Source organism: Acanthaster planci, linkage group LG05 (genome assembly GCF_054643075.1).
Source record: "Acanthaster planci isolate LZ-2023a linkage group LG05, COTS_SCS, whole genome shotgun sequence".
Lineage (NCBI taxonomy): Eukaryota > Metazoa > Echinodermata > Asteroidea > Valvatida > Acanthasteridae > Acanthaster > Acanthaster planci.
The window spans coordinates 20743296-20766973 of record NC_141781.1 but is presented as its reverse complement, the minus strand read 5'-3'; the positions used below and the strand labels follow the sequence as shown (position 1 = coordinate 20766973).

Below are 23678 nucleotides of genomic sequence, written 5' to 3'. Positions count from 1 at the left end.
ACTCAGTTATATTTCTGAAGCTGTACACGCGGCTTTGCAGTCTGTCGACATTATTGCAGTCCCCAAGGCTGGACAGCTGCGCTATGACTTAAGGAAGGCAAATTTTGGATGTTTACAAATCTCCCTCTTCCAAAACTCAATCTACGAGTTGGCTTAGGTATGAAGCTGCGTAGTCCAAGAGCTGCATTGATGAGAGACGTGCATAAAATAGTCGTTGTCTTTTGCCGCTAAAGCATCCAAATGCACTGACGCACCTGCTTGCGCGGTCGAACACTAGTCAGTTAACCTGTCCTCAAGCCGTGCACGGCAGGCATCTCTTTAACGTGCCGTGCAGCTGCATCGTGCCCGTGTGCTATAACTGAACATCTGATACCGGCATTACTGGCGCATTTGCAGGTCTCTCAACTGATCTCTGCCATTTTGACAGACATGATCAGATACCTTTGTTTCATCATCTGTCCCGAGAGGGGGAGAGAAAAGTCTACGCGCGGAGTGGGCGGAAGGACAATCTCGGCGTAAACAAAGCCATCGACTGGATACCCCCGCCTGTGGCCCGCGCTATATCAGTCAACATCTGCGCTAACTCCACGTCACTCATCGTGCGTCCATATTGAATCTGATGTGTGTGTGTGTTTTTTTTCGCTGTTAAACGCTGATCCCATTACGGATATAAATTTCGCCTCCGGGAAAAAGCCGAGGATGATATGTGGAATTTCGCGGGAAAAAGGACAGCACCTTCGACGAGACTGGGGCAAGCTCTGATTGGTCGGCGGGCGCTGTGGGTGCACGGTTTTACTGTAAACTCTCACCCAATGGAATTGTTAGACTGCCGGTCGCAAAGGCCACATCCGTAACCTGAAGATAAAAGTAGCGCTTAATGTGTCAACATGCCTTATCTCACCCTGTTTATTTTCTCCAATTCGGAAAAGAAACTTAATTGTTGTTTTTATTGTCATGGGGTAGGGGTTGACTAAAATAAAGTGCGATGGGGGTGGGCCAGCATCCGACAACAGGAGGCGCTGTCCAAGGTTGGCACTATTACGTGGGCTAATCCACTTCACACAATTTTGTGAAGTACACTCGGACTGAACAAATGCTTGTGGGTTCCTTGCTGGTTAAACAACTTAACGCACTGTGCATTTCACGGAAATGCCGACCCCGTGCTCTTGTTCAAACTGATGCTGTACAGTCCATCAAGCCGATGTCTCGAACATATAACGTCATGTATGCAGACGGTGGGCACAAAGCACCCGCTCACTCTAGGTGGCGCTGTTCGCGGCGGCCGGCAATAATACTCATCCACCCACCCAGAACCCACAGGGAGTTTGCCCACAAAGACCTTCGCACTGAGGGTGTCCAAAACTGACTCAATGACAAACAACGACACAAACCAAAGAAACATGCGTCAACTTAGTTTTCAAAGATCACTGCAGCAAGTTGTTATAATCTGGAATTGGCTTGTCACCAATCTCCATCTCGTCAATGCGCTCTCACCTCTAGAAACACGTGGAACTGATGTCAACCGTCAAACATGCAGATACGGAATGACAGACAGTTTGTATGGTACACCTTGAAGCATATATCAAACCGTATATGTACGCCAGACTTGTGCTTCGACAAGAATGTGGCCAGTCTGTTTTCATGTATAGTGTCATGTGACTGGGTACTGTCAACTCCGGTATGCGCACGTCTGGTGTCTTCATATATCGCCATAAAGCAAACTTGTAGTCGAGGAGTCGAGGACTATCCGAGAACTTTGTTGAGTACGAAATTCGGTTATTTCATAACAAAACATTAAGAACGTTCAACTTCAAGTCATGGAACAAACGTCCCCTTATGACCGTTCACTTCAAGTCATATAACCGCAGTGCATGCATTAGAACTCATAAGCTCTGTATTAACCATTGAAATAAAAACACAACTGAAAAGAAGCCGTTACATTGAGGAATGACGCACTGACACACACATTTCAATCCATTCCAGTTCGGTTATCCTGCCTGAGTGGCGCGCTGCGCGGCTTGTACCGTCTTGCTCGTTAACCGTATTGAACGCAATGAAAAGGAATTCAGTCCAATTTCGAGTGCTTAACGAGTACCACTATTTTAATGTGTATCACGTACGCAATTGTAACGAACTCTTACGAAAACTTTAAATCAACATTTCTAAGTCATTGTTGGTGACGTTTCATGAAGTCAACGGCAGACTAGAGTATACGACAAAATTTTCGTAACGACATAAACGTAACACTGTACATCCAATCCTCTTCCAGTTTCGTCCGTAGCATTTCACTTAAGATACTTTTTGGCAAGCTTTTAAAAGGACATCAAGGCGCGACTTTAAATCGACACAATGGACGAATGGGAAGCAGGGTCACGTCAAGCCCAACAAACCGATCTTCAAGTATTCAAGCAAACGTTGCATTGCATACCCGCATTGGATATCGCCAAAGGTTCCGTTTGGGCCTGAAAAGCGTGACCTGCGGTTGTGACTTCACACGAAACTGCACATCACAATCTCTGCAATAGTTTTTAGTGGTTATAGCTACATGGGTAATTCTCGAAATTAGGCGTCATGTTTCGGCTATAAAGCAGAGTGCAAAATCATTTCCCTCTTGACCGAATTTGACATTTAATAGCACGGCTCACACATCCGGTGGGTTTAAGCAATCTTCAGGAACCAAGGAAAATCACTTCCAAGTTGATTCCTCATTAAATTGCTCGTGGAAGCACCGCCTTTTTGGAGAGGAGATGCAGTCGGGGTTAACGGCAACAGACATTTTCCATTTTATCTGTACCTACAACGTCATTTTGAAGTGTATAAATGTTTGTTTTTTTATCACGTCGAGGTATAAGTTTAAATAAGATAAAATTTCTGTGTCAATGTTTCGGCCTAACAAGAAACCTCACTTTACATACGTCTATTATTCTCCCAAACGTAAATACCACATCTTACAAATTTACTGTAGATAATTGGAATTTTGTATTTGGTTTTTCTGAAAGGATTTTTAATTGTTACAGCACCATAGATGGATGACCCTTACTGTTCTTGAAAGTGTCCCATCCTTTTGGTAACCAATAAAAAGAGTTGTTACCCTTAAGGACAATGCAAAGTACAACACAAACAGTATTTACGGCGCACGGACGACAGCTTCTTAACGTTACAAACTTAGCTCCAAATTTGCATAAAAACGTGACCTGGCCCCGACCCTAACTAAGTTCCCGGACACTGTTGCTGACTTCGTCCACACTATCTTTGAGTTTTTCCCACTGCTCAACGGTTAAGCTGATGCCTAGGAACAAAACAGAACGGAAAGGAAGGGAAAAAGAAAAGAAACAAAAAAAGATGACGGAAAATGGAACATTTTGATTCAAAATTTTAAGGGACGAATCTGCCGAACTGACTAGGGGCAAGTTTAATACGAAAACCTTAAAGAGGGCGCTGTAACAAAATGTAGTGCTATAATTTATGTTTTGCTCCATAGCTTATATTAGCGTTTTAGAAATGCTCAGATTTTAAAAATGAGTCAGTTGCCTTTTTTTCCACCTGTAGTTTTAAACTACATGTAGGTTTACGGTATGACCACAGACTTGCACTGTTGAAATATATCAAACTGAAGTGCCCAAACTTTGACCTCCCATTAGCTGGAGGATGTCATCCTACAACGTACGTGTACATGTAAGGGACCAAATTCACCAGACACAAGCCAAAATATAAAGCTGTAGAAAAAGCCAAGGTTAATACAACCCCCCCCCCACCAATACCACTTGCACCCACGGGCAAGTTGTAGCCACGATTACAGTTAATTATATTTCGACCATCCTCGCCCAAAACAAAGAAGTCAACTGTTTGGAACCAGCCCCTGCAAGATGGTTGCTGGTTATTAATAGCCGTTTTTTTTTTTTAGTTAAGCACGGAGCAAACCGTTGAAGGGTCATTCTATAAATCTGGGGTCGATTTTTTTCCCCATCCCTGTTACATCTGGTGTATGATTTTACTTTAATGATTGTTTAATTTAAAGTTGAATAAGTACTGCAAACCACCTGCCAAACTAATGCAGTAATTTGAAATCAATTTCAGTGATATATCCCTTGTCAAAGTATGCATGTCAGGTGTAACAGGGACGGAATAATTGTCACACGTCGGACCCCATATTCATAGAATGACCCTGAAATGAAACTGTGGCACGTTGCAGAGACTGTGAAGAGCAACAAGAGATGCGACCCACTGCAAGACACGTGTGGTAGAGGGATTCCGAAAAAAGGGGTTCGACTGCTGTCTTTTGAGGGAAACCGTACTGGGCATGTGCATTAGCAAGGAGCACCCAACCAGCGGTTGGACTGAGGTTCGCGCCCAATCCTACATGTACCCCATTTCAGAGCTGTACATAAACAGAGTAGGGCCAGATTCAGATTTTGGACACAAAATGGCTGCTCATTATGTGTACATGCACAGTAGAGCATATGGCAATTGTATACCAATTGTCAATGTGCACCGATGCAGACACCTGCCAGTTTGGTTCCAAGAATGGCGACACTTAACTCTCTCTATACATGGTTCTGCTCTATACCCCTTTGACCTCAGCCGAACTACACAATGTAAACAAACTACAAATCAAACAACTTTCCAAGCTCAATTTTTCAGAAAAAAAAAATCTTATCCCAAGAGGAAAAAGAAAAAGAAACAATTACCTTTTTTCCCGGGTTTTAGCTCGCCCGAGTTGTCCGTGTAGTACTCTCTAATGTCAATCAGCACCTTGCCCCGAAACTCCCTGACACTGACAAACCTCTGTCTGGAAAGCTGTCACAGGGTCACACACAAAAATCCAAAGATTAAGGGTTCAAAAAGTGTTGAAATTAATGCGGGGCAAGGCGTGGATTGAGTAGCGAATCATTGAAGACAGGTGAATCTGAAAATTTAACCCTCACTACAAGGACACTGTGCAAGTATGTAACGTCAGTCAGGGGGCTGTTGGGAGATGTTGCAGGACCGGATACAGTCTTAACCCTCTAAAATCCTCCCCTCTTTCTTGCCCGTCCTCCATCAATTCTTGTCAATATGTTGAAGCAGTGCAACTGATCTCCTGGAGCAGTCTGGATGATTTTAAGTATCATCCAGGCGTAAATTTATGTGCAGCCGAGTGTTTACGCCACAAAGTCTGGCCCAAGGCTTTGGCACAAGGCATCCTTCGAAATCGGCCACGTATCTTTGCTGCGCAGCCTCAATCCTTTGAAATCTTTCACTTATGCAAGGAGGATTTTGGAGGATTCAAGAAGGTCTGTATTAATAGGAAACAAACAACCACATCTCCTACATGTAGACATGATTACTGTCCATTTTCTTTATGACTCATTGAGGGCCACTCTTTCCCAAACTCTTTCCTATTAGTATTACATCATTCCTATTACACCTACACGTGCATACTGAGGTTTTAGGTAACCTGCATTAATTTTGAGGGGAAGTACATGTACATCAAATCTTCGACATTTTGGTCACGGATTTTGCAGGGGGATTCTGGGTGTAGTGGTACTTTCTTTGCCTTCCATCTCTGCGACTTCCAAGTATTCAACAATGGATCGAACATCTAGGAATATCTGAATAATCGCCACAGCCCAACGCCGAACCCCGTCAGTGCTGCTGCCACGGGGGTACACTCACCGGGTACATGTGGTCCTCCGGTCCGTCTCCCATCTTCTTCTTCTTCTTTGGGGATTTCTCTTTGGGCTCTTCAACGTGCTTCTCCTTCATTTTCTTCTTCTTGGGCTGTGAAGTCAAGAAATGCAGCTTTCTTAAGAACTAAGACCCAAATCACTTGCTGGTTTCAGGCAGGATGTGCAGGGGGTCCGGCCCTGCTAAGTGAACCGGAGTTGTTTTTAACTGCACTTTATCACCATGATCACCTGCCCATGAATCACCTCACCCTACTGTAAATATACATGTATGTGTGTATATGCATGCAACCATCGCAGTATGTAATACACCAGATGGTGAACTGCACTGTACTAGAAAGGGAAGAGAGAAATATTCATCTCTCCTCCGTCCATGAAGGCCCATCCCTTCACTAAGGACAAGGAAGGAGATCCTGTCAGGGGGAACCGTGATAGAGTGACTTGGCAAGGTCTCCAAGGAGTATGCTCATTTTAATACACTTTATCCCTCACGAGCGCTGGGAAGGTGTGTGTGCTTTTGAGACCGGCAATCAATCTGCAGGGCACAGACCAATGTGTGAAAGCTGGACCGCACAAATAACCAACAATGTCGCAGCAGGTGACACCGGTGCCCGGCCAGAGGTACACGTAGGCCCAGTTCAGCACTGGTGTCAGCCCTTCTGTGGGAGTGAGTAGTTGGTAACAGTAAGGAAAATATCACTCCCTGGCAAGGAGTGCAAATGTTTAGATGACAGAAAGCACAAAAAACCTGCAAATAACTGCTGTGCAAACACATCTCAACCACTGTCATAAATTGTATTAGCAGCTCCATTTTTTAAAATTTGGCTGATATAGGGCTGCATGTATCTCAACGGATGTTAAATGTATCGCATTATTCCACACCGCTATCACCTTTTTTGGCCCAAAATAATTTTTTCACCTGCGGGTGGTTATTTCACAAAATATTGGCCATAAACCCAACCTGTTAGGGTCTAGTCACTCTGGTGTTGATGTTGGTGGGTTTACATCAACAGCAGAGTCACAGCATGGTCAGTCTCCATTAAGGCGCATGTATTCAAAGACATGACAGATAAAAAACAAGTATATATTTTGCCATCGTACAGTTGCACATCATTTTTTTTCACACGGCTGGCACTGAACCAAATGGAGCAATTCTCCCCTTTGGATCAAGTGTGTGTGTTCATTGCAATTTGATCCCTCTGTCAGATCAGTGGATTGCAAGTTAAATTTTTTCTACACCCAAAAGTTCCAAAATTATCCCTTCATTTTCATGCTAGGTTTTTTTTTTTTTATCAAATCCCAAGTTGGATTTCAAGATACATGTACACTATATTTCAATTTTATTGTGATCCGTGGCTCTGGAATGATAATTCACAATTGAAAATGCAACTTGTACATGTTGTAAAGAACTGGAAACTGTGTGGAAAGAATGTTGCATCCTGCCTCCACTATGTTTAATGCTCACCATTCATATATCATCTCAATAGTCAGTCATTGCAGAAATGCTGAAAAGACACAACTTTGTGACTAAATACATTCAAATTTTGTTAACAAATTATCAACTCCCCATAGACTTCACACGTAACTACTGAAGTGAAGGCAGGATGAATGAACATTCTTTCCAAGACTTTCAATCCATAAATGCCATATCTTAGCCTAGTTGGAATAACTAGGACCCTACCATTCGCTTCTTTTAAGGTTTAGATATGGTCAGACGATAGGGTCCGCCCTAGCCCCACACGTAGGGCTGTGGATGGCTCTCTTTTGAAATCCGTCTCTTTTCTGATTGCCATCGCAGCCCTACTTCAAGGCATGTCTTAAATGCCTGAAATCCAAACTGCAGGATTGTCACAAACTGGGAATCCAATATCTTCTGAAGTGAGAATGACTTGACAATTTTACTTACACTGTCATATTCCTCAGACTCAGAGTTTGGACTTTCAAACGATCACCCTAAAGCTTTCCAGAACCGTATGTTTTCCGATGTATGGCGCCTTGATAAACCCGGCCAGCGGTATTGACATGCTGACAGTGGGTGTCACCATTTTGAAAATGAGGCCTACCAACAAAGGCAGTGCTTCATGCATTGGATTTCAAGGCACCCGACAGGTGCTCTGGTATAGGCCCACATGTACAGTGTAGGTTGTACGGAACTTGTATCATACAAAACTGGTTCCTCTCACCTTGAGTGTCTGTGCTTGTGTGACAGACGAACAGGGAATCAGTGAAATGTGTGCATGTACGGGGAATAACCAGTGAAATGAGTATTTGAATGTATGCACTCGCACCCATGCAATGTAGTACACTGTTCGAGAAAACATGCCCATACGTCATTACATGCACATGTAGGCCCCTAGTCCACTATGCCATGCTCCATACACGTGCCGTGGGCATGTTGTACACTAGCATGGTGCGCAAGCAACTCATTACATTACTTATCAATACAGTGACAATACGAATTATGCATTTACGGCACCTGTTGGGCATTTGATGCACGATATGTGGCAAACGGACCTCAGCCTTGTGCCGTGCAGCAATGCTACTGCTACCCAGGTGTACGCATGCACTTTAACGAAAGCTCCTACCACTGGTGTCCTCATCACTCTGCCCCGGCCTCTTCCTTTTCGACCTGCCCTAGCCCCGTGTAGCGGCGAGTAGCAGTGGGTTTGTGCACATGTCTATGGAGTAGCATTTTTTCTGATACTCTGCCCCGGCCCATTCCTTTTCGACCTGCCCTGCAATGCCTTTCCACAGTTGTGCAAAATCAACTTTTCGGTATTAGCTATAAGGCTTATGGAGCGGAGCAAGTTTCATGGACCGGCCTAGGCCTACATGTAGGTCAACTGGATAGGCCGAGGCCTACATGAAGTCAGGTGATAGTAGGCCTAATTATTTCTGTTTAAAATAATACAAATTACAATGTAATAAAATTAAAGTTTCCCTCACCTGGTATTCCTCATCACTTCCAGAGTCACTAGAAGACAAAGTTTCCTTGGATTTGTACCGTGGCATTGTAGAAAAGCCAGATTATTCAGCCTAGTCCGTATAATTTGTTGCTTTGCTCTAGACTATGGTGTATTTATCAGCATAATTTCTCCACACAAAATGACATTCCCGCTTTGTATCGGAAGTTCTGCCGCATGAATGCGACACAGGTTTTTTCATTGGACCGCAGGACAGTCGCCTCCCCTAAAGAGCACACGTAATATGGACGTAAAACACAACCATTAAAGGTGCCAGACTAATAGTATCAACGGAGGCCTCGAAAAGACGTTACCCTAGAGCCAGAAACATCGCATAATGATCGTACGTCCTCTTGCGAAAGTTCCAGAGAGCACAAAAACAATAAGTATTTTCAACCTAAGAATCCAGTACAGTTATTTATCTGAAATTTCATTTCTCCCTGAATAAAACAGCCCCTTCTGCAAATCTAAAGTTATTTTCCCCCAGTCAGCAACGCAAATAAATGAATAACAATGACAACAGACCAGTCGTTTTTAAAAGCATTTTTTATTATAAGCGCCAGCTTCAAGCTATCTTCTTTATGAAAAATGATTTGACGAGTCTAGCAGACAACTATGCATCAATGCACTGGATCTTCAACACCTATTCTTAAAGATTCTTTCCATTAACGAAACCCTGCCCTGGGTTCTGTGTACATTCTTAATCTTGTGAAACCAAAGAATGAATTTCCCAACACAATGATCAATATTAAAGTTCAAATAAGGTTTAGAGAGAAGTATAATTATTAATGTTTCTAATTGCCCTCGTGTTCAGTGGGCGGGGCTAGGTGGACCAGTCTTTTGCGCACTAAGGGTGCGTTCAATTACGTGTAGATTCCTGGCGAGTTGACTCGGGTTTAACCTCGTGCCCACCGTCCTCGTGGTTTCACACAGCCACCCCGGTCAGGGTTGCCCCGTGTAAGCTAATGGAGCGTATCCTTTTATTTGGCCACACCTTTTAGAACACCCCTGTTAAATTTTTACACATTGAGTTTTGTTTGACTCAGATTTTTCCGCGCTCTGCGTCCGTTTTGTGCATCATGTAATTAAACAAAAATTGTATTTTCACAAACAGCGTTGAAATGATTGAACAGCAATAGGTTAATAGACACCTCCATACTGATGACGCCGCAATTTTTTCCAATCTGCTCTCTTATGGTGCTTAGTGGACCGTGACTCCACTGGCACCATAAAAAACTGTAATATTAACATAAGCTTGTGACGTCATCAATACGTAGGCCTATTCTTTAACTGGCTTTCCTGGATAAACACGCCAGTCTTCTTTTTAGTAACAATAAACATAGCCTCTACGGGTTATTAGTGGAGCAAACGGTATGGGGGTCAGTCCCGATCTTCGAGCTTGGTTCGCTGTCTCTAGTTCTCCCCGTCGTCTGCGGTAAGGTAGGGCTCCAGCGCGATAGTCAGCGGGAAGTTGTCAGCGGTCAGCTCCCCGCCCATCACCGGCCCTGCCAGGGCCTCGGCCAGGTCGCCCATGTGCAGAATGCCCTCCACCTCGGGGGCGCGGCCGTACAGGGCCAGGTGCAACGGGATCTTGAAGCAGCCCAGCTTGACCGTCGCCACCGTTTTCCCGAGTAACTTGGCCTGCAGGCGGCCGCAGCCGCTGAGGGCGTCCTTGGTGAGAGACAGGTCGTAGAGGGAAATGCACACCTTGCCGACTCCCAGCGGCTCGCAGATTGGGGGAGGGTTTTTCACTGCAAGTAAAAGAAGATGGCACGTCCAATAGTATGTAGTAGTCGGATTGAAATGGCAGAATTATTATTGGTACGCAAAATCTGGATTCCTCCATTTTCGCGGCGAACCCAAGTGGAATGGAAAACTCTAGAGTTTACAAAACGATTAATATCCTTCCCATTTCGCCAATTTGAAGTCCGTTCATCTATATAAAGATCTGAACCTGCTGAATCTATTACGTCCTTTCAATCAATGCACTATTTTGACGCGAATGTTTGCACTCTTATCGCCGTCATTACCGTATGTGCTCGTCAAGTGACACGAATCTACTCACAACCTTCTCTCCAGCTTTTGGTCTGGGTCGGTTTGCTGCTCAACATTAGGGAGGGTCGACTGCTCAAACGTAACCGTTGGATTTAATCACATTCAACATGGGCGAATGGAACTTAATGAGCTTCGTTGAGATTGGAACCAATGAATCATTGTCACATGATGTGTGTTCCACCGATCAAATGACAAGAATGGGTGAGTTAGTTATGTGCATATTTACAAGCCCAACATAATCTATTTTCAGCGCCCCTTGAAAAACTGTCTGACCGCAGGGTGCCCCGCATGCACGTCACCCCGTTGTGCCACTGAAGACATATACCAAAAAAAAAATTTGTACACTGTAAGAGGAACGCCAAGGCAGCTATTACCTCATTTCTTCAAAGAGTTCATCCATTTCGCGTTTTGCGTAATTTTATTTTAAGCTTCCTTTGAGAGGTTGCTGAATCAGAACAAAGGGCCGACTTTGAGAGCGTTGCATACGAGCCCTTTCAAGAGGGCGCACTTGGGATGAGTCGTATTTTTTTTCAGTTTTCAGTACGGCTTCAAGATAGCAGTTTATTGGGGTGTGGCTTCCACCCCTACCTTGCCATACAATTGAAGTTTTGTAGCCTCCAGAGCTACGGTCAGGTCAATTGTCAGCGAGTCTCTGAGTATTTCGCGGGAAGCGAAGACGTCAGGCCTATAGCTGAAAGCAACAGATTCGAATGCAACCCTAAATTGTTTGTACTTACGCGACAAAGTCTTCGTGAAAACGGTTTTCCCGTCAACCGTGAGGGACAGGGAGACGCCGATGTTGGAGGACAAGAACTGAACCTTGATGCAGACTGCATATGGCAAATAAAAAGGGAGAAACAAGGAAACAGCTTGTGAAATTAAATCGTATACCGATGATCCCCCTTTCAGATTACAACGGATGCATTCAATTAGCTTGCATTGGGGCAGCTCTGACCTGAGGATGGTCGTGTTTGCTGTGCCAAACAAATGAGACGGTCGGGACGAAGTCACCCGTGTAACTGGTGCAAGCTAATCGAATGCACTAAATGTAATAAGGCTGAAGGCATCTTATATGCATCTGCACGTGTTTTGCCAGCCACTTTTAGAAGCCCAGGACATGGGCACAGCGTTAACAGCTAGCATCGGAGACTGGGGGTCAATCATGAGCCACCGTACTAACTCGTATAGTAAATACCAGGCCGCCGCCTTTAAGGATGCGATGGGATGGATGTTAATTGAAACGACGCAGGCCGAGTTCTGCTTTAATCTAATTTCATAGCTTTAATGGCGTGGTAAGTAAAGAAAAAGGAGACTACCAGGCTCGTTGAAATTCCTGCCTTTTGTTTATGTATTGAAAATTAGATTTTACTAAATTCTTGGGAAAAAAGTTCGACCCTGCCAGGATTCGAACCTGGAATCCCCTGATCCGTAGTCAGATGCCTTATCCGTTGGGCCACAGGGCCAGTCATCAATAACAACTTTTAGCAAGCCGTAACCAAAAACATTTCTGTGACCCACAGGAACAACCAGGAACATGGTATAGTAAGAACATAAAATGTACCAGTTGGATGTGTAGCTATTTTAAGCCTAAATGTTATTTTCATTGGCATTCGTCGATGGCTACATTGGGCATTGTTTCAGTTCATGTAGGCCTAAAAAGAGGCCACTGAGCAAAGTTTCTTTTTATTTTGAACAGAACCGGCAACATTCAATTCTTCCGGAAATGACCTCATGCAATAGCGCCCTCACTTGTTGGGAAGAGCATAGCAAATTGTAAATACTAAAAAAAGTACACTTTCAATGAGACTAAACAAACATCTAAAGACAAGTACGTTACATTAATTCTCTCTCATCTTTTTTGGGGGACCAAAAACACATGATGAAAGCATCAAGGGACAAATATAGAACCACTCAGATATCCACGCTTGAGTGTTCTCTTCCAATATACGGCTCCTCTGTGTTGTTATCTGCATTCGGCCATGCTGGTAACTCGAGTCCCATGACTGTGATATCCACGAACATCTACTCTCATGGCCAAACACCCCCCCCCAAAAAAAAAATAGAAACGAAGAAAACACAGAGGGACTGACAGCCCGACACTATACTGAAGAACGACAGGCAGGCCGACAGACGGCCCAACAGAACGACAGACAGACCGACACCCTGACAGACAGGCAGAGTGGCAGACAGACCGACTGACCGACAGACAGACGGACAGGCCAACAAACAGATTCTTTCCGATGTTGAACTCACTGTTGTTGTTGATCTTTATCGCCTTTATTTTGATTCGTTGGCAGCACTGGCACTGATCGTGAGAGCAGGAGCAGGGGCCGTTCGCGCTCACACTCGGGGACAGGTCCAGCCACTCGTCCACGGTATCTGTGGATTCCACAAGAGCTAAAACCAACAGAAACAAATGGCCATCTTGAAAAAAAAATTCCTTCGTCGAACTGCTTGGCTGGGTGTTTCATGTTACAATTTTTCCTGATGACGGAAGGGGGGCATTGTTGGGAAAAATAAGATTTTCTGCCTTTTTAACATGTGCCATATGTGTTTGCAACAAATAACAGTAGAATCTAGATACATTTATCGAAAATAAAATAGTTCCTACAACTTGGTTGCCTACACCTTGGTTGTTAATAATGATAATGATAAATGGCATGTAACATGCTCTGAACCAAATCATTGTGCGTAATCGAGAGCGTAATTACTCTGAAACATTACCTCGGTTAAATTTTAACCAAAGGAAGGGTGAAAATGCAACTAACCAAATATGGGAGGAGAATTACTTTCTGTTTCATTTTTCACCCACAAAATGAGTGGATATTAGCCATTGTTAAAACAAACTAGAAAATTAATTTCCATCACCCAAATTGGGTTGAAACAACCTAAACTGTTGTGTACTTACAGTTTTCACCCTCCCTTGGGTTACATTTAGCCCTGGCAATTGTCGTGATAATAAAATCGGACGGGAATGCCAAACGGGGACAGTGAAAACAGGTGACAAAAGCAATAAGTCACAAAAACATTTTAAAACAGCTATCGCTTCACATTTGCCTCGTCACAGAGCATAATGATTTTGCAAACGGGACTCAAACGGGACGGGAAAACAAAACAATTGTTCAATTAGCGAGTGAATGACAAGGCTTTTCAGAGCGTAGCATTGGCTCGATCGTTCTGGACCAACTGGATACCTTGAGGTTATTTTGTTTCAGGTTGAGTTTTCCATCTGCTGACATTCAGATCATCCGGCTTAAATAACTATCTTCCTCTCAATCTGGTCGAACTCTTGACGGGCAAAAAGGCCTATCCATTCAGCCCCGCCCTAGCTGCTATGTTCTGACCAATCACAGCCGTGATTAATGTCCAACATACGTACACAAAAGTTTGACATGTGTGCACGTGCGTATGATGCGCGCGGCTGGAAAGTGTAGTGAGAAGAGCACGTGTTGCGTGCCCACCTCACAGTGGGCGGGGCTTCCTGGGACGGTCCACGGTTTCGTTTATCGCAAGTTCTCGCCAATTACCATAGAGTTATGTTACGCAAGAGGATAAAGAGGACTGCAACTTTCTCCATTAACTTGCATCTGTTGTTCATGCGATTCACTGCACCCTGTGTAAAACACTTGTAATCTCGTGACTGTTGACTCGCTTTGGTATCAGTTGAAGGATTTTGTATCTATGGGTATGTTCGTCTAGTCAAGGTCTGATCCAGACAGTGGAGCCATTTTGGAATGAGTTTTGTACCAAATGAGCTTAAAATAATAATCTCATTACCTTGACAAGTATGAGAATAGCATACCTGTCCGCTTAGGTCCGAGAGCTTAATGTTTGAGGAGCGTATAATTATGTTTATTACGTCACAATTTCTACACTTGAACTCTGACCTAGCTCGTCTTCCTTTAAGGGGATCTTGAAGCAGCCCAGGTCCACCGTGGCTATGACTCGGCCGTAAGCCTTGGCCTGCAGGCGGGTGCAGGCTTCGAACTCTTCTGGAGACACGGATAACTTGTACAGCTCGCCACAAACCTGAAATCTTCCCTTGAAATTCTTGCAGATAGGTTTGGGGTTCTTAACTGTATCAGAAAAATAAGCAAAGGCGAAAATCAAATATCCAGCATTCCCAGATAACCTCAACTTGACCTCAGAATGATCCAACTTGTGGTCGATCATTCAAAAATCGATTCCAATTCTTATACACGTAAGAAGACTTATTTACTACTTCGTTACTATTCCTACCTGACACTGTTTGGTCGAAGATGACTTTTCCATCGATGGATAATGACAATTTGGCACCGATTTGCTCAGACAAGAATGTCACATTTGCACAGGCTGTAATAAATGGAAAAATAGAGCCCGCTAACGTCGCTTGAATACAAAATTAACTAAGGATAGTACAACTAACTCAGCATTTAGCATTTTGCCCTTTACATGCTGTGCGTAAAAACACAATAGGCTACCAATCAAGTTATTGCTAATTATGCAGGTTGGCGGCATCGCTTCAAGAATTTTGTAATCCACCCCCCAAACCAACTGATTGCTATTCAAGGAAAGTCTCTTGTCAAGATATCTGGTATTCTCAACGATCGCTTCACACTTTGTATTGCACTGTAACATTTCTGCAAGTTTTTTTTAAACAGTTTTGGAACAATTTGAAATTCTTCTTCAATGTATGAAAACAATTCAAAGTACTATTATGGGTTTGCCCTGCTTTTGCAGACAACAGATGGCGCTGTTTGTGTCCGAGAGAACAGGCCTGGTTTTAGGTTTTCTGTTTGCGCAGTGGAAACTATTCCGGAAAAAGTTTGTTCCATGGCTTTTGAAATTTACCCGACAATCAATCATCAAAAAAGGGACAATTTAGAGCACCAAATATCAGAAATGTCAGCATTTTTTTTAACCCAAATCCATGGAATGTTTTCAAGGTTGTCTCATTTCAATAACATCACAGTATTCGTCATGAATATAGAAATTGACATTGGTGTTTGATTCAGTTTCTCATGACTTTTTATCTAATGTTCTCGACAACTTTAATTTCGGTCCCTCCATTAGAAAAGGATTCACGTGTTCTATGACCAAGCGACCTCTTCTGTTTTGGTTAATGGTTTTGTGTCAGAATCTTTTGATATAAGGAGAAGTTGTAGACAAGGCGACGGTTTGAGCCCATTTTTATTTCTTTTATGCTCCGAAGTACTCTCTGTGATGTTATGTAATGATCATAATGTGAAAGGTATTGAGGTGGACGGTTCTGAATTCTTGGTATCTCAGTATGCTAATGTACAGTATTGTTTCTCGATGGAACTGAAAGATCTATCTACGGTGCTTTCAATGTTCTTGACCGTTTCGCAAATATTTCTGGATTGAGAGTTAATGTAGATAAAACCAATGCTGTTTGGTTTGGATCAATGAAAGATTCCAGTGCAAAATTGTGTAAGGACCTCATGGTTAACTGGATCAAGCCCCAGGATACTTTTAAAGTGCTCGGCATTTATTTTTCAACAGATCTGTGCTCAATAGCCTCGCTTAATTATAACAGAGTGTTGTTATCGCTGAGGAATAACATTGCTCAGTGATCGAAACGGAATTTGACGGTTCTTGGCCGCGTGACTGTAGTTAAATCTCTTATGTCGATTATGTCATTTTCATTTGGAAGGGAAAAGATCGTGTTACTAGAAACCAGATGGTTCAAGGCTACAGCGTGGGTGGCCTGAAAATGATAGATACCAGTGCTTACATCGATGCTCTAAAAAATACTTGGCTCCGTAGGCTTTTAGTTTCAGAAGGCTCAGCCTGGTCACTTTTGGCCCATGCTATACTTGATACCTATAGTTCGACGGTTCTCGAAGGGGGTTCTTTTCATTGGTTCACTACTAACAACTGTATATGAACATCAATGTATTGAACTCCTCTTGTCCTAAACCCATGACCCACAAAGATGTTTTAAAAAGTAGTCTTTGGTTCAACGATCTTGTTAAAGTTGGTAACAGATGCATTTATTATAGACACTGGGCGTCGGCCGGTATTCTTTATATTATTGATCTTCTAGATGACAATGGAAGATTTTTACCACTTAATTCTTTCAAAAACAATTTTAACATTCGTGCAAACTTTATTGAATACGCTGCTGTTGTCAAAGCTGTTAAGTGTACCTTTCAAGATATACTTGAAACGGAGAACAGGAATGTGAACCGCCCCTTCGTTCCTTTTAATTTTGAAGTTCTTTTACGGGAGAAGAGAGGTTCTAAGAAACTTTTCCAGACATTTATTTCTTCAAAGAAGGTAGTAAGGAAAGACGTAGGAAAGTGGAATAACAAGCTACACATTGACTACAATTTAAGTCAATGGTCCTTAATTTTCAAGGTTCCTTTCTCATGCACAACTGACACAAAATTAAGATGGTTTCAGTTTCGTCTAATTCATAGAATACTGAGTACAAATTCATTTCTTTTCAAAATCAACAAAGCTGATTCCAACACTTGTACTTTTTGTAAAACTAAGGAAGAATGCCTAATTCATCTTTTCTGTAGCTGTACTTAATTAAGGAAACTTCTGGTCCTCTCTAGTTCTGTGGATTAAGGAGAAAACATGCATAAGTGTGCACGTGGACAATCAGACTGTGCTATTTGGTAATGTTAATGTTACTTTAGAATGTCTTAATTTAATACTTCTATGTGCTAGATTCCATATCTTTAAAGAGAAGATGAACAATAGGCTCCCCTCTATCTTAGCTTTTAAAAAGGAGGTTAAGCTGTACTATCTCTGTGGAAAACATTTATATACTGTAAACAGTGAAAATCGAAGATTTAGTTCAAAGTGGACTTATACTCTAGACTTTTCCAAGAGTGAGGTTACCGCGACACTAACTTCTGTGATTACTTTCCATATCTAGTTTTAATAATGTTCAGAACAAATCTAGTGTATCTTGTGTTTTGTGAATGTGAACTGAAGAAAGAGAAATAAATGACTTACCCGGAGAAAAAAAATTGACATTGGCATAAAAAGTACAGTGCCACCTAAAATAACAGAAAATCTCAAACCTCAGCTTAAATGAAACAAAAAGGTACGGTACATTTTCAAAGTTTGTAGGGAAAAAAGCACATCATGCACTCCTTCACGCAGAAAAACTCACCTTTTGAATTGATTCCCAGCGCCGCTATCTTGACGGACTGACAGCACCCGCATTCCTTGCCTTGGCACGAGCAGGGAGACCCGCCATACAGAGATTGGCCATCTGACAGGCCCGTCCACGCTACCTCGTCGACTCGGACTTCGTCTGTGAATAGACATCGAGCGAATAAAACCAGCGAGGTATTGCGTGTGTAACTTACATCATCACCACTGCTAGAAATAAAACCTTTTTCTAGGTTGGAAGGGAAAACAGCCAAATTATTTAAACGAAACGGACAAAAGTGGCAGCTATATAGGGAAGGTTTTGATTTTTTCCCCCCGCAAGGTACGTGCTGAGTGGTAGGAAACTTGTAGTTGACTGTTTTAATGAGTCTTCTTTTAGTGTTATTAAAGTGTTCAATTAATGTATATTAATGTTCAATTTCTGTATATTCCATAGCCATGTGTCTTTTGACCAGAGTGATATTTCTGCTGAAGGCTCTTTACTGTTATCTTTCGAGTTTCGCTATTAAAATATCCCAATCGAAAATTTAAGAAAATATTGAACTAATAAGAGACTTTGGTCCTTTTGGTTGCTACGGGCATGTGCGTGGAATTCTGGGCATGCGCGGAAGTTCTGAGCACGCGCACAACGCACAGACATAACCCATAGACTGGCAGCTCCTATTCGAAACAGAGGCAGGGTCCCGTAGCCGAGACAGCACCCGCCTAAATCAAAAAGCGTAGGCAAATTCACCCATCGGTATAAGGAATTTACGCACAATTGAAGAATTCCAGCCACGAAATTCTATGAACCCATTTTTTGATTGCGAAATAAAATCCTCTGTTTACTTAATCTGGCCCATGCAGATTTGAAACAATGCAGTTGCAATATTTGAATAGAAGAGATAGCAGTACCAAAGGGTAAAAAAAAGGAACGTATTTTTAGAGCACATGTAAACAAATAATGCAATCTAAGTGCGTCACGTGCAATTCGCACCGAACGCGCTGCCAACACTGCTTGCCCACACTTTTAAAATCACAGTTATACGCGCAAGACTGGTGGTCTACGCGTTTATATATCTGTGGCACAAAAGCAGAAAGGGACCGATTTGTCTGCCGCCACCATGTGTCTTAGAGTCTCCTATTGAGACAATCAGGAACCAAAACGTGGAGCACAAAACATGAAATGTTTTAGCTCGAGAGGGCACATTTTGTAATCATTTTCTCAGCAGCAGGATAGAATTCGTTTCGGCCGTTAATGTTCTCAGTAAACACCAGAAAACTCAACTAGCAAGCCGAAATTAGTTCGTACAATGCAAATGTTCTGGACTGGGTGCCCACTTGTAACTTTGTTGTCGACCTTGCCTTACGAAAGTTACAAAATAACCTTTAACATAATGGCTCGTTTAATTCATCAGCGTTCTACTTTGGCAGTACATGTATACAGATGAACTTATCGTAATACGGTTGAGAAAAATCGGTTATACTTCCTGGTTCCGAAGAGACCGTGCCAAGTTCATAATTCATAAAGGATTTTTAAATTTTGGCGGTGTTTGTTTACAGTCTCGGCTCCAATGTCAGACAGATGTTGGCAAGGAGTCAAATTGCAATGTGCATGTTCGCAGGCTCTCGACACCACGTGATGAAAGACAATGAGAAATGGGCAAGAAACACGATTCGAAGGCCTTAAAATTCCCTTTCGGGTGCCTCCCCTATTTCAATTTCGGTTTCTAAACTGGCGGTCATTTCAACGATTTCCACTTGACGACTTCCCTTGAATCGACTCAAACAGCTGTAGAAAGTGGCGTATCCGGGTTTGGAAGGGGTATGCATGTTTGGCTTTTCAAAACTAATTGTCATGTTTTTTATACGTAAAAATATCCACAAACCCTAAAGTTGGTGGTATTGTCCTGGTTTGCAAGTGTTAGCGCTGCACCAAAAAAATAAATAAATAAATAAATAAAAATAAATAAATGTCTCCCTCTCTCCTTGGGAAGGCAAGTTACTTCCTCTCTCTCTCCCTTGCTGGACGCACTACTAGTTGTAGATAACCGTTTCAAATCTAGTGCAGCAGAACAAGGGTAACACAGTAAGCACCTCATGATTTGGTCACCGGTTTCCGCAACCGCTATCGCACCAGAGCTTAGTTAGTCAAAGGTGACTTTCGACCCAGGGTTCAGAAACTAGCAATCCGTGCGACTGGACACCGATTCACCAAGCTGTCGCCTGGGATCTAGTAGCAGATTCGAAAAGTGCTGGTGCGAGGTTGGACCACTCAAATTCCATGGTCTTGTTTTTGTTTTGTTTTGTGCAATATCGAAACAAGGAAGACATCGTGTGCGTTTCCTTCTCTGCAACTTCTTTCTAAGAATGAAACGGCAACCTATACCTGGTGGTTTCCGTTCTCTGGCCGCTCAGGTCAAGAGCATCGTGACAGTATACGTGCACTTTGCCACAACTCGCTGCATCGTGCTGCCGTTCTAATGCGGGTTAAAGTTCGGTGGTTTACAATTTTGGATGTGTTTTGTTTGACGGAACAGGGAAAAGGTCTTTGCATGACGAGGTCGTGACACAGTTAATATCTCTGCAGCCGTATGACAGTGGTGCTGCATTACATTGCAAAAAGTCCTCAAGGATATAGTTATTTATGTGTCGTGGGAACCCGGAACCCGGAAAAAACAGGAGTTGAATACACATTGACTAAAAGAGATGGCAGGGAAAAAAAGAAAAAACAAAATCACCAATTTGTTTGACAATACCATGGAATTGGTCAAGAGTTTTTGCCGTTTTAATAGTCTTGATGAGTGCTTTGTCCTTTTCCTTCGGAAAAACTTCTTGTGACGCCTGTGATCGTAAACACCACCCAGGCCTATACGTTTTTACTTGTTAAAGGATAAAACATGATTCAATCTGCATTATTAGCCATTCAGTGTTTTCTTTTTTCTGTGGTGTGGTGTTGCTTCATGGTCACAAAGTTGCAAAACAACATTTTTTCTGGGGTAATGAAAATAATTATGTTCCAAATTTCGGTGCACTGCAGTCGAGATCGAGACCTGGAGCTCGTTCCACGCGCTTTTCCGGGGCACTTGGGTTTGCTAATGGACATGCTCCTTATACAGAACTTTGTGAGAGAGGTACAGTCGTCGCAAAGCCTTGTGGGTAAATAACTGTAACTACCGGCTATGATATGACAGCATTTGGAAAGAATTCAATATACGGACGCCACTCGACGGCCTGAACACAAACCCTATGAGTCTGCGTTTGCTAAGAGAATACCTCAATATTTTCTCTGCTCAATTTTGACTTTCTAGGACATTTTTATTGCTTTCAGATGGCTAACAGGCGCATGCACGTGGTAAATTCACGACACCCTATTGGTCGAAGAGGAATGTAACGCGCGCGTACCACCTGTCCACGAGCGTTGAGCAGCCGCAGTAATGGCTGCTGGTTGGTCACTGAATTACATTTTAGTCATATCCCCAATTTCCAATCGATCTTTTCCTCCCCGTTTCAGCAGGTTTCCAAACCGGGATGAGGGGAGGTTATAAAACAATCAATTCAAACCCTCATTTGAATATCGAAGAATGAGGTGGTTTGGGTTGGTGGGGGTACAGAGGCCTACTTCTTTTTTTGCAGCAATTAGAAAACTGAGATGGTCGTTGATAGCAAAACAGGCAATGTACATGTTAACATAACGAGAACCTTCGTTAAATTTAAAGTATCTGCACAGATACAGATACAAGCTAAATAGTTGGACATAATGCAGCCACTAACAGCGAAAGTTTAGAGAGCAGTCAACAGAATGGCTTTTCTGTTCGGTAGCACGAAGCACGAGAACATTTTCCCTCTCGGTGCGTAAGGCAACGTCAGACCACAATTGGAGAGCGTTCAATCCCGAATGAGTGACGTGAGAAGCTTGTCTTTTATAAAGGTAGGCCTACCTGTTGATCAATCTTCGCCCGTACCAAACAACCAAACCAATACGCATTAAGGAACCTTTCCATATGCGCGTCAGCACTTGCGCCAAACGCATCCGTCAAAATTGCTCCCGGGGCGTTTCTGACAGCCGAACGCAACACAGAGGTGTGTTGGGTTAAAGGAGTCGATTTTTGTGTCCGTGAAAGTGCAACTCATGAACGCATCGTGTACGCAACGCACCCAAAAACGTACATATATAATGGAAAGGTACTTTATGAGGGCTTCGTATATTATGAAGTCACAAATATATCTACAAACTGAATTAATTTATCGAATGCAAATTTATTGTGGCCCTGGAGGGACGTCGATAATCGTCAATATTGACGTCAATATTTGCGACTAGCTCTTCAGTCGCGAATATTTCCCTCAATATTCACGACCAAATTCACGACTCCTTTTATCTCCGGTCGCAAAAATTGCCTCGATTTTTTTCCATCAAGCTACAAGCAGCAATGAAGTGTTCACGCGCACGCGCAATAACCTAGATTTTTCAGCTTGATCTCAAGTCGTTATTCAGCTGGACAGTTAGGCTGGCACAACATCAAAAAGTAATTGCTGTGTCTCTGAGCCGATCAACTTCTCTTCCTACCTGGCTTGCTGGAAAAAAATCTCGGCAATGTTTGCGACTGGAAATACGAGTCGTGATTTTTGTTCGCAAACATTGACAGCAATAACAACAGTAACAACATGTATTTATTATTTAAAAAACGAGGAAATGTCTTCATCTAATCAACCACAGCATAGTCAAATAATCTTTATTTAAAAAATCATAACTTTTTCCTTCCTTTATTATGCGATCATACGGTTAACAATATTATTAAAACCGCATTTAATTTCAGGAGGACTTGAGGAATGTGTACAACAGATGAATATTGGAACAAGTTAGCGATCTCCTCAAGAATTACAAGCAACTACTTACTCGCTTGCAGCATGCGCACAACGGACATGCTTGGATCAGGCGGAGCGGCATCAGCTGCGCCTCGAAAGGCGGCCACGGCTGCGGCCAGAAACAAGACCACGGGGCCGATCATCGTCGACAGTCAGGAGTTTTCTGGGGCTCAAAGAAGCGTTTGCGAAGTCGGTGTTAAGTTCGTGGTGTCTGATACCGAGAACGCGGCGCGCCTGCCTTTTATAAAGACATCTGACGTCGCACGAGATGGCAGGGGGCGTGTCGGGGCCTCCTATGTACCTCAACCTAGTTTCGTTATGTGCGGAAATCACGTTGGACAAGGAAGTAAAATGGTGGCTATTATGTTTCGCTATGGAAAAAACCTTTCTTTCATTTTCTCCCTTATCATTGTTACATGGTGTTGAACTCTAGCAGTTTGATCAGTCACATAAAATCTGTTTCGGGGACGGGGGGATCCTCGACTCCATGGGCTGCGTACGCGTTCCCTGATCACGCAAGGCATGGTGGGAACCTACATGGCGCGGCAAGATCGTACCCATGGGAACGAGGTTGGTGGGTTTGACACAGATGTATCTACATGTATCATATACCGTTTCACAAGGAGTGGCTTATCCAGCTTTTGGTGGGGGGGGCAACTCAAAGCGAATGCGGCTTTGGGCTTATTCAATAAGCTTGTGTGAAAAAAACTATCAAAAGCCTTAGTCACGGTCCCGACATCCTTGTTCTTATGTTGTGGTCCCGGCATCCTTGTTTTTATGTTGTGGTGTTGTTTGTTTCGGTTTTAGTGCTTCTATTTGATAACTAACATTGGCCCATTGTTATTCATAATTATTTGATGAGAGAAATCCCTCAGGGGGCAGGTTGCCGCCCCAGGCCCCAGTCCCCCTCCCCCGCCGGATACGCCACTTCTTACACCCCAGCTTAGCCTTGCATCAAACAGCATTACATTTATTTGGATTGCAGGGAAACTCGACAAATACTTCAAATCCCGACAGT

General features: G+C 43.0%; 2 protein-coding genes and 1 non-coding gene across 3 annotated transcripts; all 3 read right to left on the bottom strand.

Moving 5' to 3' along the window:
• Positions 1-2074: 2074 nt before the first annotated feature.
• LOC110984143 (activated RNA polymerase II transcriptional coactivator p15-like) lies at positions 2075-8847 on the bottom strand. The gene is made up of 4 exons (XM_022243977.2): positions 8613-8847; positions 5656-5760; positions 4689-4797; positions 2075-3289 (listed from the first exon to the last, which is right to left on the bottom strand). Exons 1-4 carry the CDS (start codon positions 8676-8678, stop codon positions 3207-3209), a joined length of 363 nt encoding a protein of 120 aa, XP_022099669.1. The 5' UTR covers positions 8679-8847; the 3' UTR covers positions 2075-3206.
• Positions 8848-9157: 310 nt separating this feature from the next.
• On the bottom strand, positions 9158-23285 carry LOC110984127 (uncharacterized). Its single transcript, XM_022243958.2, has 7 exons — positions 22692-23285; positions 17814-17957; positions 14924-15016; positions 14572-14760; positions 12938-13081; positions 11422-11514; positions 9158-10380 (listed from the first exon to the last, which is right to left on the bottom strand). The coding sequence occupies exons 1-7, from the start codon at positions 22801-22803 to the stop codon at positions 10043-10045; spliced, it is 1113 nt and encodes a 370-aa protein (XP_022099650.2). The 5' UTR covers positions 22804-23285; the 3' UTR covers positions 9158-10042.
• Trnar-acg (transfer RNA arginine (anticodon ACG)) lies at positions 12075-12147 on the bottom strand. Its single transcript has one exon. It is a non-coding gene; the product is annotated as a tRNA-Arg (tRNA).
• Positions 23286-23678: the final 393 nt, after the last annotated feature.

What these genes read in the sequence shown, in the direction of transcription:
- LOC110984143 (XM_022243977.2), bottom strand. Translation starts at nt 8,678, where the DNA reads ATGCCACGGTACAAATCCAAGGAAACTTTGTCTTCTAGTGACTCTGGA. An exon ending in GAAGTGATGAGGAATACCAG is followed by an intron (nt 5,761 to 8,612) that starts GTGAGGGAAACT and finishes TTGACTTCACAG; the next exon opens with CCCAAGAAGAAGAAAATGAA. An exon ending in CGGAGGACCACATGTACCCG is followed by an intron (nt 4,798 to 5,655) that starts GTGAGTGTACCC and finishes ACCCTGTGACAG; the next exon opens with CTTTCCAGACAGAGGTTTGT.
- LOC110984127 (XM_022243958.2), bottom strand. Translation starts at nt 22,803, where the DNA reads ATGATCGGCCCCGTGGTCTTGTTTCTGGCCGCAGCCGTGGCCGCCTTT. An exon ending in CTTCGACCAAACAGTGTCAG is followed by an intron (nt 14,761 to 14,923) that starts GTAGGAATAGTA and finishes TTTCTGATACAG; the next exon opens with TTAAGAACCCCAAACCTATC. An exon ending in CTTAAAGGAAGACGAGCTAG is followed by an intron (nt 13,082 to 14,571) that starts GTCAGAGTTCAA and finishes TGTTGGTTTTAG; the next exon opens with CTCTTGTGGAATCCACAGAT.